We start from the raw sequence: 21,046 nt of genomic DNA on the forward strand, positions 1-21,046 counted from the left end.
AATGAAACCGCAGACACACTTGCAAAGAAAGGCACAACAATAAAACAAAAGTCTAAATTTAATTTCTCATATTCCTCAATAAAACGCTTGATCACTACAAAATTTTCTCATTCATACCTACAAGAAATAGAATCAAATGCTGAAGACAAAAAATGGATTACACTACTTTCCAACCCAGATATAATCCCCCAGAGACCAAGGAAAACAGCAGTTGCAGCCTTCAGACTATTGACAAATCATGACTGTCTAGCAAGTCATCTCTACAGAATAGGTATCTCAGCTTCACCAATATGTGTCCTGTGTAACGATTTTCACTTGAAGATCTGTGAAGCATTAAGATCAGAAGAAACTACAGTTCAAAAGTATTGGAAAGCACGACTGCTAATGGCTTCATTACCAGATGCAAGGCACTAGGCAACAACAACAACATTATTAAAAATTTAATATTATCTTATACAACCATATGATACCATTTTGACACTGGTTTGGTGTCTTCATGGGCATGTGGTGAAATGGTTAAAATTTAGAAGGAATATTGATGATATCTAGGATCACACTGTCGTTGTCATCATCATTGTCGTTCTTGTTGTTGTTATTATTATTGATATTATTATTAGCACCATCATTATTATCATCATTACCATGATCATTATTATTATTTTAATCAGGATGTGGTGCAATATTGTACATTTTTGTTTTGTTATAGGGGTTGGATCGAATGGAGTGGAAGGAGGAAGATATGGTGTCTGAGATGGAACAAATAGAATTATGGATAGCTCGTAATATTATACGCCTCTTTGATGAAGATAACACAATCCCATTTATTGCCAGATATAGGAAAGAAATGACAAATGATATGTCTCCAGAAAAACTGCGAGATGTCAAAGACTCATATGAGATGGTCAAGTATGTAAGATGTTATCTTGAATAGACATCCTTTATTAAATAATCACTGAGATTTAGAAATATTGATTTAATGTGTATTACAGATTGAGTAAGTCCTGTGAGGATATTGTTTAATTAGTTACAGACACTGTCTCATAAGTAACATACTTTTTTAAACAAATTTTCACTTACTGTAAGTCATGATAAAGGTACTGTCACATGTCGCTACTTTTGCTGCCCAACTTTTGTACTGCAGCTGCAAAAGTTGCGTGTCGTGTTCACACGTAAGCCAAAAGTAGTGCGCTGCACACTACTTTTCGTGCTGCGCAACCCGTGTGCTGCAAAAGTTGCAACTGGAGGTTGCGAGTCTGTTCACACACAAGGCACAACTTTTGCAGCTGCAGTCATGCTGCAGGTTTCCATCTCCGTGTTGACTTCTCAATATACATTTTGTGGTTATGTTCGCATTACTAAGAAACTCATGCGAAAGCTTACTTATATATTATTTTTCATCCTATCACATCATCGGGGTAATGTAACTCCGCCTTCCAGGCGCCCCAACCTCAGAAGTGGGTTACAATTAAGCCACGGCCAGGAGAGAAGACCAGAAATGTCGAAAAGACAACCTGGTGGCATTGGATTAAAATATATATATATATATATATATATATATATATATATATATATATATATATATATATATATTATTTGCTTTTCTGTCCTAACTAGTACTCAGAAATTGGCATTATTTTTACTATAAAGCTTTTAAAAACGCCTATATACTTAAATGATAACCAACAGCATATTCACGAAATCAATGTTGGGAACCCTTCTGTTTGAAACTACTCTACGGAAAATTAAAAAAATTGAATTATATCGTCAGCAAATATACTCAGACTATGTTGTGCATTTAATAACTGTTACAAATAATTCATTTTCATCACATCTAACATTAAAATATATCCAAACAATAAAAGTATCATTGGCACATTTGGGTGGAAACACTGGTCGCAGCAAAAGTTTCAACAAAAACGATATCAAAAATACTGCGGCTACAACCCTGAGAACCCTGTTCACACGTCGCTACTTCTAAGCTGCATGCAGCATGAAAAAGTAGTGGGCAGTAGGTTCGGCAGCTGCTACTTTTTGGGTTGCACCGTTGTTTATACATCGCAGTACTAGAGTTGCGCAGTTTTTTGTGCTGCAAAAGTAGCGACGTGTGACCGTACCTTAAGGATTATATTTAGTCTTCAGAGTAAAGGCTGTTTGATTCTATGGTCTTGATCCATATTTCAGCCAGTGCCATAATTCCATATCAGTACCAACTTTTTTTTTGTAATGCAAGGAATGTGCATTTTCTGGGATGCAGTGCTGTTGTACAGTGTATTTTTTTTATTGTAATGACGTAATATTTGTAATGACAAAAAAATACATTCTTGCATAAGTTAAATTAATTTTTTTATAGAGGGCAAGTTGTCTTGAAAATTTGTATTTTTGCTATTGAATTTATTATTGTTGAGGTCGTACATACTTATTACAGTAGTTTTTGCGGTTCGTTAAAAAGATGTCCTGTAGAAGATTACTGATTTGCAGAGAATTTGTATCTTTCCTCACACTCTTACAAGAAAAGTATTGTTTGAGTGACTGAGAATAAGAATAGCCCAAAAAAAATGTATACACTGTTTGTTCATCAATAACTTTGGAACAAATTGAGATAAAATTCTCGTTTTTTGGAGAAATTGTATGTGTTCGAAGTGGCCACCAACAGCATCCAAACACTGTTGATGCCACCAAACTGCTCCACGAACTAAGTTCTGTACCATGCCTAGTGTGATAGCTGCACATGACGTTAAATTTCGATTTGTTCTCGTGCATCCAGTGGCTGGCATTTCCCGATAAACAACATCCTTTAGGGTCCCCATAGGTAGAAATTGGTGTTAGGTCTGGAGATCATGCTGGCTACTCGACAGCACCTCTTCGACCTATCCTTCGTCCGGGTAGAGTTTCAGATATGCTCTGTCATTTCGATGGTAGTGGGCTGGGGCTCCATCTTGTTGCAGATAAAATCTCTCGTCTCCATACAGCTCTAGGACGGCAGGTACAATTGTTGTCTGAAGCATATCGAGATATACCGGTGCGGTAACTGTGCCTTCAAGAAGAATGCCCCAATCAAACCCGGAGGACAAACCATATCACACATAAGTCTCGATAAATTGACGACTTTGTTCTGATGGATATGCGGATTTTCGGGAGTCCAGTACATGCAGTTGTGCCGGTACCATTCAGTTTGAATTGTACCTCGTCAGACCAGACAATGTTCCCTGCAAACTCCCCATGTTTTCAAACCACTCACAGTACTCAATTCGTCGATCAGGATCGTCCTCATTCATTGCATGCAGCAGTCTTGAAATGTACACTTTCCACTTTGTAGTCTTCAAAATTCACTGTACACTTGATCAACTGACTCCAGTTTCACGTGCAAATTGTTTCACAGACTTCTGTGGTGAACGTGTAAATTGTTATTGCTGCAGAGGTAGCTGCAGTTGTTGCTGTTATAGGTTGCCCGAAACTTCCTTTATGCACATCATTAACAGTACGACTGGCTCTGGATTTGTGCCAAATACGTGCAATTGTTAGACGTGTTGGCAGTATTGTTTGAAACTCATTCCACCATTGTCGCTGTACCTTGCTAATGTTTTCAAACTCAAAATACCATCTCCAAATTGCCTTCCATTGTTCAAACGACAATCTTGCATCTGCCATTTTGTTTTCACACTACACCTTCACTCTCATCTGATCATTGCCAACTAACATCATTAAGCTACAATTTCTCCGAAAATAAGAATTTTATCTCAATTTATTCCAAAGTTATTGATGAACAAACAGTGTACACATTTTTTTTGGGCTACTCTGTATATAAAGCAGTAGGTTGAACTTTTTTTGTTCTTTAGAGGAAGGAAAGGGACTATGAACTGTTGTAAGAGTAATTATGACATGAAATTTGATTATGCTTGTAATATAGAACTGCTTTCTTGTTATAGATCTATTAAAGCAAAGGCTGCTACTGTGATGAAAAACATAGCAAAACTAGGAAAGCTGACACCGTATCTGGAACGTTGTATCCGAGGTGCTCGAAGTTTAAATGAACTGGACCATATTGTAAGAAAATCATACATTCATATAATTTATTATAGAAAATTCTTCAGACTACATATTTACTTACTTACAAATGGCTTTTAAGGAATCTGGAGGTTCATTGCTGTCCTCACATAAGCCCGCCATCGGTCCCTATCCTGAGCAAGATCAATCCAGTCCCTACCATCATATCCCACCTCCTTCAAATCTATTTTAATATTATCCTCCCATTTACGCCTTGACCTCCCCAAAGTCTTTTCCTCTCAGATCTTCCAACAGCCACCGGCGTGGCTCAGTCGGTTAAGGCGCTTGCCTGCCGGTCTGAAGTTGCGTTAGGGCGCGGGTTCGATCCCCGCTTGGGCTGATTACCTGGTTGGGTTTTTTCCGAGGTTTTCCCCAACCGTAATGTGAATACAAGGTAATCTCTGGCGAATCCTCGGCCTCATCTCGCCAAATATCATCTCGCTATCATCAATCTCATCGACGCTAAATAACCTAGTAGTTGATACAGCGTCGTTAAATAACTAAAATAAAAAAAAATAAAAATCTTCCAACTAACACTCTATATGCATTTATAGGTTCACCCATATACGCTACATGCCCTCCCATCTCAAACGTCTGAATTTGTTGTTTAGTCAACTGTCTGAAGATAGGTCTCAACCTCACAAGTGATACCAAGAAGACACCACTTATGAGGCATCTAGGCCAGGAGATAATGGGGTCCACACCTGTGGAGTAACGGCTAGCGGGTCTGGTCGCGAAACCAGGTGCCCTGGGTTCGATTCCCGGTCGGGACAAGTTACCTGGTTGAGGTTTTTTCCGGGGTTTTCCCTCAACCCAATATGAGCAAACGCTGGGTAACTTTCGGTGCTGGATCCCGGACTCATTTCACCGGCATTATCACCTTCATCTCATTCAGATGCTGAATAACCTAAGATGTTGATAAAGCATCGTAAAATAACCTACTAAAAAAAATTAAAAAAAGGAGATAATGGGATAGGGTGGTCAGCTCCTCTCCCCTCCATTGCATACATCGCCGATTAGCTACATATTACACTAATCAGACTTCAGATGGATACAAACAATTGTTCTTCCTCTGACACATAGCGTCAAGTGAGATGTACTGCCTAATAATAATAATAATAGAGTAGTTGTACATATCAGCCAGAACCTCCATCAGAGGATAAAGTATTTGTATTTATAACAAATACTTTATCCTCTGATGGGGGTTCTGGCTGATATGTACAACTACTGTATTATGCAAAGCAGTATGCTAAAACAGAAATAAAATAATTGAAACACATTGACTTGCTTTTATTTCAGTGAAATTTTCCCTCTTACATGATACCTCTTTGTCCACACCTGTGGAGTAATGGTCAGCGCGTCTGGCCGCGAAACCAGGTGGCCCGGGTTCGAATCCCGGTCGGGGCAAGTTACCTGGTTGAGGTTTTTTCCGGGGTTTTCCCTCAACCCAATACGAGCAAATGCTGGGTAACTTTCGGTGCTGGACCCCGGACTCATTTCACCGGCATTATCACCTTCATCTCATTCAGACGCTAAATAACCTAAGATGTTGATAAAGCGTTGTAAAATAACCCAATAATAATAATATACATGATACCTCAGACCTCATTGCACGTGGTACACAAAGAAAAAGTTTTTTGAAAATGGGTGGTCTGCACAACTGGCTTCATAGAGGTGATTGACAAACCGTCGAGTATCAAGTATCTGCTATTAGTTTAAAAAAAAAAAAATATATATATATATATATATATAAATAAAAAATTCCAATGATTTTTCACGTACATACAGTTAGTGTGGGAAGCTTTTTTTTTATGTTTGTCTATGTGCTGTTGAGATCTGCTTGCGCAGTTTTTTTGAATTGTTTCGTCATAAGCTCATTAAGTTTCATGATTAGACCGAATCTTCTTCATTAAGACTAGGATATGTCCCATTTGACTCTTGGGTAAAATTACGAGTAAGGAGTTTTTTTTACGCCTACTGATGAGAGGCAGAAGGTTTGCACTACAGTGAGAAACTTATTGTGCCGACTTCCTTATTATAGGGTTGATTGTTGAAATCCTCAGGATTGCATTCAAGAGTCACTGTTTTTTGCCATCTATCAATTCAGCTGCAAACCCAGATCTGATGTAGTCTATGTGGTCGCCCCTTGTCCCTCTGAGAATTCTGAGGCTATCTGTCCGCAGATCACGTTATTACATCCTGCTGCATCCTATATTGACCTGAAGATCGCATTACTGTAGGTACTGTGGTTCACTACTTGGTTCCGGCTATCAATTCAGCCACACAACACCCCCAGTCTGATGGAGTCCGCAACAGACGCTCTTCTGTCCTGAGAGTTCTGCAGCCTCCTCAGATCAATGCTATCTGTATATAAATCACAGTATGAAATCCTGCCGCATTTTCAGTCAACCTGAAACTATTTGTTAAAGAAATTAATGACTTGCGTTTCTCAAAATTATTTAAGATGTGCCTACTTTTCTTTCTTTCAGTCGATAATCCGATATGCCCTAATTTTCTGGGGAAATGGAACCAAAATTATAATAATAATAATAATAATAATAATAATAATAATAATAATAATAATAATAATAATAATAATAATGATTTATTTTAGCTGGCAGAGTTAAGGCTGTAAGGCCTTCTCTTCCACACAACCAGCAAAAAGTGTATATACATATGCATGAACTTACAAAGAATTCAACAATTTGATTTAGATGAGAGTTACATGTATACAAGAGTTACTTACGAATTAAACAACAAAATACTATGAACTATTAATTAAACACTGAAATAAACTGTGTAGCAGAATTAAACTAAAATACATAGGATGTTAATATATTTCAAATTATATTAGATAATAGAAAGAGATTATTATGAGACAATTTTGAAAATGCAGCACAATCAGGATGATGTCTAAAGAAAAAAAGCAACAGTGTAGTCTGTAATATTTTAAATCAGTATGATTGGAGTGAAATGCTAATAAGGTTATCTTGTAAGCTGTTCTTAAAGGTGTTTGTTGTCTTGCAGCCCTAAATTGAAGCGTCTTGATTTTACAAAAGAAAGCCATTAGAATTTTATGTAAATCAAACTAACTGGAACATTGTCGGCCACTTTTCAGACAATCACGGATTTTAACAATCATAAATTTGTATATATATATGATCTAGTACTTTACACTCGACAAAATATCGACAATTACTCATTAGTGGCCAATATACATGATCATGAAATTAGAAATAGTGAACAAATTAATATTCCATATTGTAGATTACACAAGAGCAACACAAACTTTTTAATTATGGGGATGAAATTATATAATAAGCTCTCAAGTCAATATTATAAATTACCAATCAATAGCTTCAAAACTAGATTTTACAATTGGTTATTAAATAAGCCTTTTTATTCTGTTGCTGAGTTTTTCAACACAAATTTGTATGAAATTGTATTTTAATAAATAAGTTTAATTGCAATTTAGTTAGTTTTCTTCAATTTAAAAGTTTCAAATTATTTCATGTTTTCATTGTATTATTTAAATTTTACTGTTTCTTTTATTAGTGTTTTTTAAAAATGTATTTATATGTTTTTCAACGTATTCTGACGAAGCCTAAAACTGTATGTCTAATGGCCAAATAAATTGAATTGAATTAAATTGAATTGATGATAGATGAAGTTGAATTTAAAGAATGAGTCCAAGGTCTAACGCTGAAAGTTACCCAGCAGTTCTGTTTCAATTGGTTAATGGGGAAAACCATGGAAAAAAACCCAACCAGGTAACTTGTCCCAACCAGGATTTGAACCTGGACCCGCTTGTTTCATGGTAAAAAAATGCCAGCTGTTACTCCTCCATGAGTTGGGAGGTAAATTCTTGTCCTCATTTTATATTTATTGATTCTGTCTATCATGTCTTTTGCTTCTTGGATGGTATTTTCTGAATAAGCCATGTAAATTTTCAGTCCATAAATTGTTATACAAGAATGAACTGATGTAGAAGTACTGTCTGTCTGAGTGGTTATGTTGCAAGGTCATCGAAACGGGGGGAATCACATGACAGTTACTTAACGGAGCCCTTTTTTTAAAATTATCTTAAACAGTTGTGTAATGTTATGTAGCCTCCCATTTCTGTACAGCAAATATTTTCAGGAAAGAGCCTTCACATTTCAGCCACTAGCCTCTACAGAGGGACCAGCAGAAACTCGTGGGGGAAACCGGGATGCAATATAACCACTGAGATGGACAGTAGGCATTCATTTTCAACAAGTTGCTATTATCTACGTAAATTTTAAATTGTAATTCTTCTTATGTTTCTTTTGTACCTCAGTACAGTCCCTTCAAACCTGGCAGCAAGAATACTTTGGCCGAAAGAGCTCGTCAATTGGGATTGGAAGATGCTGCAAATGCAATACTCACTGGATCACGGATTGTATATATAGAGCAGCTTGTGAATCCAGAGAAGAAGGGCCTACAATCTGTTAAAGAAGTCGAGTTAGGGCTGCAGCATATTATTGCAGATGTGATCAGCAAGGATAGAGGTGTCCTAGATTTCCTTCATAGAATGTAAGTAAAATATTTGTTTATCGTGAAGTTCCAGTTTCACATGTTTTTGAAGTGCTTCTGAAAGATAACTGTTGTTGTTGTTGTTATGTAATGCTGGGCTTTAGCAACGAAGCAGGTGGAGTGTCATGTTTAAAAACGAACACTTCCGACATATTCTTTTGTTTAAGTTTAATAGAGGAGCAAAGGCAGCAGAGGTGTGCCATGTACAGGGAGAATGCCATCAGAGAAAACACTGCAAGAAAATGGTTCTGTCATCTCAGTACACAACACTCCATACAAAAGTATTCACAGAAGATGTTATGCGTCTGGTGGAATAAAGAAGGAATCGTGTTCTACATATTGCTTCCCAGGAATGTAACCATTTATTATTTACTAGCCATACCAGTGCGCTCCGCTGCACCCGTTAGAAATAAATATAAATTAATTACATAATTAAAATAGGACATTTGATCCAGGGAACATTCGTGTTTGATAGAGGGATAAATCGTTTAATATGTTACTTAATTTAAATTGCATCCAAATAATTAAAATGCGATCATGCGAGTGTCCAGAGACACTCATTTGGTGCAATGACAATTCCTTTAACATGTTTCTTAATTTTTATTACATGCAACCATAGTTTAATGAAGATTGACATCATTTAGATTTAATGTGTATATTTTACTTTACTTGTTATAGGTTTCCATTGAATTATGGTAATAACTTAATTTTAACCTTTGTTTTCTACGTATTCAGTAAATGGCGCTTGGCCCACTATGGTTCTGAACCCTTCAAATAACTTATATTATATAATATTACATATTATATTATATCAGAAGTTACTGTAATAACATTATAGCATTATGTCCATCTAGAGAAACTACACTTTCCAATGGTGAAATAATAATTAATTATACAAATCGGTTAATTTAGCTTCCGATATTACTTCATACAAACACAGAAACATTCTCTGTAGGCTATCTTTCATAGCTTTCGATTGTTGCTGTCCAAGGCCCCTTATAGACGAAGTCATTTGTTTTTTAATTCATTACACGGCCTTAGATGGCAGTTATTTTAATTTTAAAACTTATTCTTCATCATCATCATCATCATCTTTCAGGTTTAGGCCTTCAGGCCTGTTCCGTCCTCAGGGAATATTGTCAGTCCTTAAAACTTATTTATCTCATTAAATATCAGTCCTATCAAAATTTTTCAAGGAATAAAACTTATCGCAAATTATTTTTAAAGAAACTTTTGTTATGTAACATTTTTCACAAAAAATCAATACTAAGCGAGATATTTTGATTTATTTAATTCAGGCTCTCTTATAACCCCCTTTTAAATAATGTATTTTGGATGCCATATAGCCTAAAATCTAAGTTACAACGAACTTAATTGATATTCAAATTTTCATCGAAATCCGTTCAGCCATTATCGCGTGAAAAGGTAACAAACATACAGATGACAGACAGACATACAAACAAAAATTTCAAAAGAGCGATTTTGGGTTTCAGGGCGGTTAAGTATATATGTTAGGACCAATTATTTTTGGAAAATCGAAAATTACCAGAAAAATTTCGGCTACAGATTTATTATTAGTATAGATTGCCAACAAGTCAAACGTATTGCGACCAGAATTGAAGAAAAACGACCAGGAAGACTGCATCAAGACTGCTGTTGGAATACGATAATGCACGTCCACACTCCGCTGACATGATGAAAGCATATCCAGGAGTTTGGTTGGGGAGGTGATTCCATCCCCTATATCTTGCGCCTTAGATTTCCACGTTTTTCGTTCTTTATCGAACAATTTTCAAAGGATAACGAATTTTGATGACGAAGATGGTTTACAAACTTGACTTGACGACTTCTTTAACTCTAAACCAGCAGATTTCTTCAGACGTGAAATCGAAAACACTACCCCAGCATTGACACAGAGTCGTAGCTAATGTAGGATAATCAATTACTGATTAATTTCTGTCTTCTATTCATCTCAAATAAAAACTTTTGCCACAGTGAAAAAACGCTATGAACATTTGCATCAATCAATATATATATATATATATATATATATATATATATATATACAGGGACATCATTTTATTTTTACTTCAATTTTTATTATACCTGAGTTTTTGAATGTACTTCACTCCCACCCCTTCTACTAATGAAGTTCAACCGTACTCCACACAGATCCAAGACCGTATATACAGTCATAGTAGCCTTACGGTCATAGTAAACAGTACGTTACAAAAATATGTTCGCGTTTTCCAGTGACGAAAGAGCTTTCAATATTGAATCATTTTCGCACAGGTACTGTCGTCCGTTTGCCTACGTCGCATCCCGGTTTCCCTCACCCACTTCTGCTCGGCTAGTGACTGGGCTGTCTTTGTTCTTTTCTGAAAACATTAATTTCTGTTAGGAATTGGATGTCTACGTAATATTATACAACTGTTTAAAATAACTTAAATAAAAGGCCCTCGTTAAGTAATTAACTGTCACGTGATTTCCTCCCTTTCTACGACCCTGCGACAAAATCACTTGGACAGACAGTAGATAGCATGTCTGAGTAATTTTATCTTTTCGGATCAGGCAGAAGTGAAGATTGAATTTACAGTACATAAGGTACTCTTTTGTAGAGTAGATACAGAATTATTTCAACATGAGTTACTAGTACGAAGAACGAAACTGGTAATTGGGATTAGGTACAATAGTCTATAATGCGATAATATGCACATTCGAACTGAAGCCTGTACCGAAATGAACGGCCACCATTTTAAAAAATGTGTTTAAATATCCATATTATGATTATTTTTCAATTTCACTTCATTCTCTACATCATACGCTAATGTACTGTAAACAGTATAATATACACTGCATAATGAATACGTCCAAATGGACAGCTCAGTTCGTGAGTAAAAACACTCATTGTTAATACTGTACTGTATTTTGATTAAACAAAAATCTAATGAAAATTATCAAACTCAAAAGCGCGATATTTCCTAGTTTACGTAAATGGATGAACTACTTTTCTTCCCTCCTATACCTAGTAAAGTGATTTGTTTGTATATTATGCCAGTATCATCGAACTCCAGTCGTGGAAGGGGGTAGCAAATGGCATTGATCCAGAGGTATAGCCAGGTTAATATTAAAAATATTAGTAAAAATAAAATGATGTCCCTGTATATATATATATATATATATATATATATATATATTTTACTCTTAAATATAGGTTTTCCTAAAGAAAGTAGCCTCTATTGTCCATCTCCACACACCACCATATGAATAATCATGCAACTCAACTTGCATAGCATAAGTTTTCCTTGTGAGTGTCTTGATTTATGTAATGATGATGAAAAGTTCTATGACATCATTTATCATTAGAGTAGAATTACCATTATTAATACAAATTGATCTTTTTTTGAATGAATCTGAGTCGAAGCTGGAATCAGTGTTTTGTGTATTGATTGTGCAACCCTCTTGAAGAGTCAGCATGGTCATCACTCAATTGAGTGATTGCATGTTAGGATGAATTCATATCAAATCACTGTAACAGAAGGCATTCACTTTTAACTGCGGTTTCATTGCAGGAAAGAGGATGCAAAGACATACATAGAAACAACGAAGGCACGTGCCACAAAGGAGCCAAAGAACAATGCGAAGAATGTAAAGAAGGAAGCGGGGAGTAGCAAAGATCACCACAAGGATAAAGTTGATGTTGAAAGTAAATTTGAAAACTATTTTAAATTTTCTATGCCTGTGAAATATATAAAGCCACATCAGGTTAGTACGAGCATGGAAGAAACAATCAGATTAATTATAGTTATCTGTTATTGAGCATCTATTACACATATTTTTCACGAACATTTTGAGTCTTGTAAATATTCTGCCATTCTTACTTCCTTTGTCTTGACTAAACGAGGATATGACTGTTATGAAAAAAAAAATTATAAATTGTCCTTGCTTGTATGCAGTATGTGTAAGACTTAAAGAGCATTTTGAAAGAAGAATTTCTTCTTTTCTCTTTACCCCTGGTGACTGTTAAGGACAGAAATGTGGTTGTTGCTTTCCAATGACTGATTATAATTCATCTAAGCTGTTAATCCTCTTGTTTCCCAGGACAATCCTGTAAGACCTTGTTTCCCTTGTTTTCCTGCATCAAGTATTCTGTATTGACTGGAGGAGACGGTCGTTGTTTATAACTGCATGGCTGTCACAGATGATTTTTGTGTGTGTGTGTGTGTGTGTTTGTGTTTTTTAACTTCCAAACAATGCTAATTCATTTAAAGTTCGTGTGACTGTAGCTTGCATATATTGTAACTTTAATTCAAAACAACAATAATCACTTTCTATAATTGAATGTAAACACTCCCGTCAACAATGGGATTTCCACTCCACACAGTAACACAGTATTCGTTATTGCACTCCACAGACGACAATGACAATTTACTTGGATTATTGAGAACAACAATGTACCGCTAATCGTAACTAATGTTCACAAAGCACTATTTACAACACAGAACTGTCAGTTCTCAGTTCACAGTTCGTTGCCTTGGCTAGTTCTTCTAGCTCAGTCACTCGAGTTCACAGTATCTCGAACTCCAGACCTTCAGAGACAGTCCACTGAACTTCGAACTCAGGTCCCCCAACTGCGGTCCACTGCACTCGGACTCAGGACTCACACAGCTGCAGACACACTCAAGTCGAACTTCGGTCTCGAAGCTGGCTTCACTGCTACACAAGACTGGCTGTTTTGCTGTCCGACTACAACAACAACAGCTCAAGTTCACTCGCGTGTCGTATTTTATAACCAAACCATAGTTTTCAGAGAGTACGATTTCGCGATCAATCTAAAGATGCCAAGAAGATAGCACCTCTCGATTTCTCTAGATTTCTTCCCTCAGTTGCAGGCGCATTACTCCCCCCTCTCTGCTGCTGAACAGTGTGTCGCCTCCTCTCCTCTCCACACCGCTCACTGCCCCCCCCCCCCCAGTGCTCCTTGGAGCCCGTGTCGACTCCCGCGCGACCTGCCCTCTTGCGAGACGTGTGATCGAGTCTCAATGTGGCTGTCACAATATTTTCGCTGGTTTTACTATGTTTATATTTGATTTTTTCTATTATTTTATTTTATTTTTGGTGATGTAGAAAAGATGGTCTAGTGGCCTTAACTGCACCAGGTTAAATAAATAAACAAAAATAAAAATATATGTACATATAATTAAATTAAAAAACAGTTAAACTCAAGGCTCATGATGCAATGTTTTCTTCTCGGTGCCTGGTCTACGGCTGTTTTAAATTGAGTTAACCCTGGTAGGCATTAATTAATTCATGTAAGTGATGCTATGTAAAGATTCATCTTTATGAACGAAGTTGTCCATAGTTGAGTTTCCGAGATTCCCAAAAAGTCTAACAACCAGTTTAATTAAAAATAGAAGCAAAAATGAAAAATCGGGCAATGCCAGGTGTTTCCAGCTAGTATTTGTAATAAAAACATTAGGAAAGAAAATTATAACTTAATAATATTGGCATCATGTCAGTTGCCTCTAATAAAGTGTTAATACTCCACGACATCATTGACTGTATAGTATTGTTACGTGATGATATATTTTTTGCTGTGCAACATGGCAGCATTCGCGGCTTCACTGAGAACTAGTACAAAACAGGTCAGTCATCCATCTAGCTGAGTAATAAGACATCATTGCACTCGCTATAGTAGTGCTGCCAGTCCATCCTATTCTGAGCTTGGTTAAGTAATAGTTCTTGATTTCGCTTTTGTCTTCTTTTGTTTAATTCTTTTTTTTTTCAGGTCTTTTAGTCTTTTCTCTTTGTCATGGGTTGTGTTGGTTTTTGGATTATCGCAGTACCTTCCTTGGCTAGGAAGTCTCTTGATAATTTCCCATTAGTCCAATATGTGATGGGATCCGCTGTAGAGTAATTGTTAGGACTAGGATTTTGATGAAATTGCATCTTTTTTCTAGTAAGCCAGAAACATTGCTGCTTTAGTATTTATATGTTATGTGATAAACTGACTGTTTTAAGACATATTTGTTAGAGCATTTTTTTTGCATTTTTTGCCTGTTTCAACTCATAAGAACATCTTTTGTTTTATTCGGTCTTTTTTTTTAGTCATTTTCATTAATTTTGGCCATAAATCCCCATTATTAATGTAAAATAATGTTTATTTCCTTTGATATTTTCTTTACATATTTTGTCCATTAGTACCCATGATTTCGTATGATATTTTAATTGCTTTTCTACACAAATATTGCCATTTTAACATAGTACACCCCATGTATTGGATCAGCTCAACCACCCCTTCAATATAGACTCCTCTATACCTGCTAATTCCGGATAAGAGTGGCCTTGTGGTAGACTACATGGAAACTAAAAGTAAAGTAAATCCATGGCGCTACAGCCCATGAAGGGCCAAGACCGACCAGCTGACTGCTGACCTCACGTCCACATATCGATGCAGAGGTGAACAGTCATACACGGAAACTACATCAGGTAAAATAATTAATTAAAGTGTATTACTTAGAAAAAATTATGTAAAATTTAATTTAATTACTAGTCTAAATATTTAGTACAAAACCTCTTTTTCTACTAAGCCAATTATGTAAGATCAATTTTTAAGGGCATTTTTGAAAGATTTTTAGGTCATAAATGCATTGTTTTTAGGACATTTTTTCATGATTTATAGGTCATCAGAATCCTAGCCCTAGTAATTGTTTTCCCTGTGCTTGCAGAGTTTTGATGCTGTATCTAATTTATAGGTTCTGTTTTTGAAGTTGCTATCAGCTTCTATTGCAGATGGAAATTGTGAAGGAGAATAGCTTCTGTGTCTAGGCTAGAAGTTGTAATAGCCATCTTGTGGAATAAAATATCCTGCTCTGGCTGTCCTGTCTTCAAAATTTACGGATCATCTGTATAGATTTAAGATAATTGCCAAATTTCCTATTGATTTCTTCTGGGCTCATAATTTTGATAAGGTGTTCGTGTTCTTGTTTAGAGGAAATTTCAGAGATGAATGTGTCTCATATGGGGGATCACAGTTTCACTGAGGTGTCTTACTTATTGGTGGAATTTTTCCTTCGTTCATATTCAACATAGTTACTAGTAGACAAGCTACTCTATGGTAGAAGGATTGTTTATGTGCGGATGATAATTTTATTCTTGCGTATTTTGTCCAAATTCTTCTAGGTATACAGGGTGTGATTGATATAAACTTCAAAATTATATAGGCAGTACATATCGATCGGTCTACTGAAAAAAAAAAATGTCTAGTGAAATTTAATTATTTCTTATAATTTTATTTTAATTTGTATAAAACCACGTTTTAAGATTGATATTAGTTCAGTATTTGTTTACATTTCGACTGAGCGTAAATGCCATTGCCAATGACCTTGTACTAGAGATGGGATAAACTTTTCTTTTTAAGAAACAGTTTCGACTGTAACTGTTTCATGAACGAAGCTGTTCCAAAATAACAGTTTCAAAGAAACAGTTTCATAAGAATGTGTTTACATCAGTGCCAACTGTTCCAACCAATGACGTTATAGATACTGTTCCAACTGTTTCAATCTCTCATCTGCTTCAGGCATATGTTTCAAAGTCCTTGAATCGTCTTTAAATCAGCTGTTCAGTGTATTATGACAACGAAAATCATTTTTCGTAGGTTACTGTTAAGGGTACAGTAAATAACTACAATTCAAAATAAATCGATTTTAGTGAAAATAATGCTTATAACCCTAGGGGTGCTATGCATAGACATTTCGCTAGCCTGCGCTACGAGCGTGCTAAACTAGCCCCGGCTATCGACTGATTACTTGTGCAGGATTCATATAATATCATATCGCTAACACTGGTTTATGAATACGAAAAACGTTAGTTCGCTGATCATCCACCAGAAGCCTGCGCTAAAAATGACTATGAATATGGCCCTAGGAGATTAATAACAATGACATTAGCCGATGATATTTTTCGCGGTTTAATAATTAACACTATGTTAGGGCACCATGAAAATATTCTCCATCAATGGACAGCTAATAAATAATATCAAATTTATTAGAGAATTTGATTCGTACAATTAAATTGCACGATCTAAATAGGCTACTATTGCACGAAAGCAGTGTGGAACATGGATAATATTATATCTACTTTCGATTGGAGGTCAATGATAGCGCTACACGTGGCCTTTGCAGACAGCAAAGAAGAGGAAAACTGTTTAGAAATTGAACTGTTTATTTATTTTATTTTATTGGGTTATTTTACGACGCTGTATCAACATCTAGGTTATTTAGCATCTGAATGATATGAAGGTGATAATGCCAGTGAAATGAGTTCGGGGTCCAGCACCAAAGTTACCCAGCATTTGCTCGTATTGGGTTGAGGAAAAACCCCGGAAAAAACCTCAACCAGGTAACTTGCCCCGACCGGGATTCGAACCTGGGCTACCTGGTTTCGCAGCCAGATGCGCTGACCATTACTCCACAGGTGTGGACGAACTGTTTGTCTCTTGGAACCATGCAGAAAGTTGAAATGATCACTGGAGCAGTGTAACACCCTTTGGAACAGTTGGAACAGGTTATATCACGAAACTGTTTGGTATCGAAACAGTTTCAATTGTGAAACAGTTTCAAATAAACTGTTACAGCTATTTTTACCCGTCTCTACCTTGTACCCTACACACCAATATACAACAGAAACACAACAGACTATAAACAAACAACTGCTTCAACTATGATTTGAATTTTTTCTTCACACAATTGTGTGAATTCCATTGCTTGTAATTTTCTTGTGGATTAATAAAATTAATAGAAAGATTTTTATTTGTAGGTCCTTGCTGTGAATCGAGGAGAAAATCTGAAAGTATTATCTGTTAAAATTAACATACCTGACTGGGTACTACGACGTCTTACAAATTATTGCTATAGTCAATGGTTTTGCAAAGGAATTCAGTATCCAATAAGGTCGAGAATATTAGATGAGAGCATTAAGGATGCCTATGCTAGACTTAGTAAGTTGTTATTATATAAAATAAAATTTACCTTATGTAAGTTAAGAATTTGTACAACCACTCCATGACTTCTTCACACAATTTAAATTTTCTGTAATATTTATGTGGCATACAATTCTATATAGATAGATAGTTGATAGAAAAGAGAAGAGAATACAATCTAGAAACTCATATGGTATTTATTGATTATGAGAAGGCCTTTGATCGTGTAAATAGAGAAACACTTTGGGAAATTACGTTTCGAAGAGGTTATCCTAACCATTTAATTAAAGTACTGAAAGATATTTGGGAAATTATGTTTCGAAGAGGCTATCCTAACCATTTAATTAAAGTACTGAAAGATATTTGGGAAATTATGTTTCGAAGAGGCTATCCTAACCATTTAATTAAAGTACTGAAAGATATTTGGGAAATTATGTTTCGAAGAGGCTATCCTAACCATTTAATTAAAGTACTGAAAGATATATATGGTGGCCGGGTATCTTAGTTGGTAGAGCAGCTGGCTATGGACTGGAAGATCCAGGGTTCGATCCCAGGTGGTGACAGGATTTTTTCTCGTTGCCAAACTTTCAGAACGGCCCCGAGGTTCACTCATCCTCCTATAAAATTGAGTACCGGGTCTTTCCCGGGGGTAAAAGGCGGTCAGAGCGTGGTGCCGACCACACCACCTCATTCTAGTGCCGAGGTCATGGAAAGCATGGGGCTCTACCTCCATGCCCCCCAAGTGCCTTCATGGCATGTTACGGGGATACCTTTACCTTTTTACTGAAAGATATATATATATATATATATATATATATATATATATAAAGGTACAACAATTAGTATCAATATTGCAAATGGAAAATATAGTGAAGAAATTCAGTAAATCAAGGTGTAAGACAAGGTTGTAGTTTGTCCCCTACGTTGTTTTTATTTTATATAGATGATTTAGTGAGAGAGTGGAATTTTAGAATTACTGGAGGAATTCATATAGCACCTAATTTTACATTTAAGACGATGCTGTTTGCTGATGACCAAATCGTTGTAAGTAGAACTGAAAGTGAACTGCAGAGAGCAGTGTATGAACTACAGCAAGTGTGTGAGAAATATAATTTTAAAATTTCCGTAAATAAAACCAAAACAATGGCTTTTCAAGGGAAATACAGCATAAGGACAAAAATTGTTTTAAATGACACTCCTCTAGAACAAATAACAAGTTTTAAATACCTAGGTACTTAGCTCACGTATAAACATGAAAGTGATTGCAAATATAAACTTCCCTTATTTCAGCAGCTGTGTGGTACAATAAACAGAAATTTGAAAAATAAAGCAAGAAAAGAAACACAAATTAAATTTTATAAAGTAATGGCAGTACCATCTTTGCTATTTGGATCAGAAACCTGGACGATGACTGCAGCCGACAGTAAAAAATTACAGGCTGCTGAAATGAAGTTTCTAAGGTCATACAAGGGGTGTACTATATCGGATAAAATTAGAAATGATAAAATAAGAGAAGAATTGATGATCTTTTCCTTAGAAGAAAAAATTAAGAATTATAGAAATCAGTGGGCAGAACATGTCAATAGAATGACACCAGAAAGAATCCCATGAAGAATGATGAATTATAGACCTAGAGGGAGAAGACATCTGGGAAGACCTAGGAAGCGTTGGACGGATAACTCTGGTAATATAAAGTGATCAGTGTATGTCCAGAAATAATTATTACAGTAAAACCTCTGTTAAGCGAAATAAAGGAAGCTGACCCCATTTTGGATATGCAAAATTTCGGTTAATAAATGGTGTAGAATGCCTCACATGGTGCGATTTATGTAATCAGCAAATATGTATGACTTAAAGTGAAAAGGTAGGTTTCTGTCAGTGGTCTAGCTTAAAATTTTATGTAATATATTTATTATATATCCTTTTTCAGTTCAGCCATTGTTGGTCCGTCAAGTGAGATCGGAACTCACTAAGAAAGCAGAACATGCAGCAGTAGAAGTGTTTGCTACAAACCTGAAGAAATTATTGCTGTCCCCCCCTTTCAGGGGACAAAATGTTTTAGGAATTGATCCAGGTAAAATGTGTATGGTATTTTTGTTTCTTATGTGTTGTTTCCAATGGGCTATAATAAAAGGAGTAAACAGGAATACTGCTTCTCTTCTTTGGCTGGTTTAAGTGCCAAGACAACTAACGTTCTACTAGTTGACGGTCTTTTCTGCTTTTTCTCTGTAAAATTAACTCAAGTCCCTTCAATGGGAGTATGTGAACGTAGTGAGAGAAATGGCCTTTAGGCTAGGAGCTCACATAAAAATTAAGATGTGTTCCAAGAGCCCTTGCAAAGACACAATATCTTATCATGTACTTTTTAATTGCTTCTCCTATCTTTCCTCATTAATACTGACTTACTTACAAATGGCTTTTAAAGAACCTGGAGTTCATTGCCGCCCTCACATAAGCCCGCCATCGGTCCCTATCCTGAGCAAGATTAGAAACATTCTAATTTAAGTCACACGGAGTTAGTGTGCACTCGAAGTTGGTTGCTTGACGGTTGTCAGCCCACTTTGAGGTCTGTGGATATAGAGGGAAAAATTGGATCGGTGTCGGTTAGAGTTCCCGAGTGGCTCAGTGGTAGAGCGTTGGTACGTTAAACCAAAGGTCCCGGGATCGATACCCGGCTCCGGAACAATTTTTCCCTCGAAATTATTCAAATCAACTTTACAGGGAGTTATACCTGAAATCTTGATTTGCATAATACACGTCACTGTTCGTTAAACAGAAAACCACAATTTAAGTCACACGGAGTTAGTGTGCACTCGAAGTTGGTTGCTTGACGGTTGTCAGCCCACTTTGAGGTCTGTGGATATAGAGGGAAAAATTGGATCGGTGTCGGTTAGAGTTCCCGAGTGGCTCAGTGGTAGAGCGTTGGTACGTTAAACCAAAGGTCCCGGGATCGATACCCGGCTCCGGAACAATTTTTCCCTCGAAATTATTCAAATCAACTTTACAGGGAGTTATACCTGAAATCTTGATTTGCATAATACACGTCACTGTTCGTTAAACAGAAAACCACAATTTAAGTCACACGGAGTTAGTGTGCACTCGAAGTTGGTTGCTTGACGGTTGTCAGCCCACTTTGAGGTCTGTGGATATAGAGGGAAAAATTGGATCGGTGTCGGTTAGAGTTCCCGAGTGGCTCAGTGGTAGAGCGTTGGTACGTTAAACCAAAGGTCCCGGGATCGATACCCGGCTCCGGAACAATTTTTCCCTCGAAATTATTCAAATCAACTTTACAGGGAGTTATACCTGAAATCTTGATTTGCATAATACACGTCACTGTTCGTTAAACAGAAAACCACAATTTAAGTCACACGGAGTTAGTGTGCACTCGAAGTTGGTTGCTTGACGGTTGTCAGCCCACTTTGAGGTCTGTGGATATAGAGGGAAAAATTGGATCGGTGTCGGTTAGAG

The 21,046-nt window shown here is 36.4% G+C and overlaps 1 protein-coding gene across 4 annotated transcripts in view; it reads left to right on the plus strand.

Moving 5' to 3' along the window:
- Nucleotides 1-21,046, plus strand: part of LOC138696906 (S1 RNA-binding domain-containing protein 1) — a 51,664-nt gene that overhangs the window by 11,402 nt on the left and 19,216 nt on the right. For all 4 annotated transcript variants that reach the window (XR_011331486.1, XR_011331487.1, XM_069822382.1 and 1 more), the window contains exons 4-9: nt 707-906; nt 3,927-4,044; nt 8,363-8,598; nt 12,171-12,363; nt 17,416-17,596; nt 19,509-19,652. Coding sequence is in view for 2 of the 4 variants with exons in the window: in XM_069822382.1 (XP_069678483.1) it covers nt 707-906; nt 3,927-4,044; nt 8,363-8,598; nt 12,171-12,363; nt 17,416-17,596; nt 19,509-19,652 (1,072 nt within the window). In the remaining 2 variants the exon portion in view is untranslated. The remainder of the gene's footprint in view (nt 1-706; nt 907-3,926; nt 4,045-8,362; nt 8,599-12,170; nt 12,364-17,415; nt 17,597-19,508; nt 19,653-21,046) is intronic.

This window comes from Periplaneta americana, chromosome 3, assembly GCF_040183065.1.
Source record: "Periplaneta americana isolate PAMFEO1 chromosome 3, P.americana_PAMFEO1_priV1, whole genome shotgun sequence".
Lineage (NCBI taxonomy): Eukaryota > Metazoa > Arthropoda > Insecta > Blattodea > Blattidae > Periplaneta > Periplaneta americana.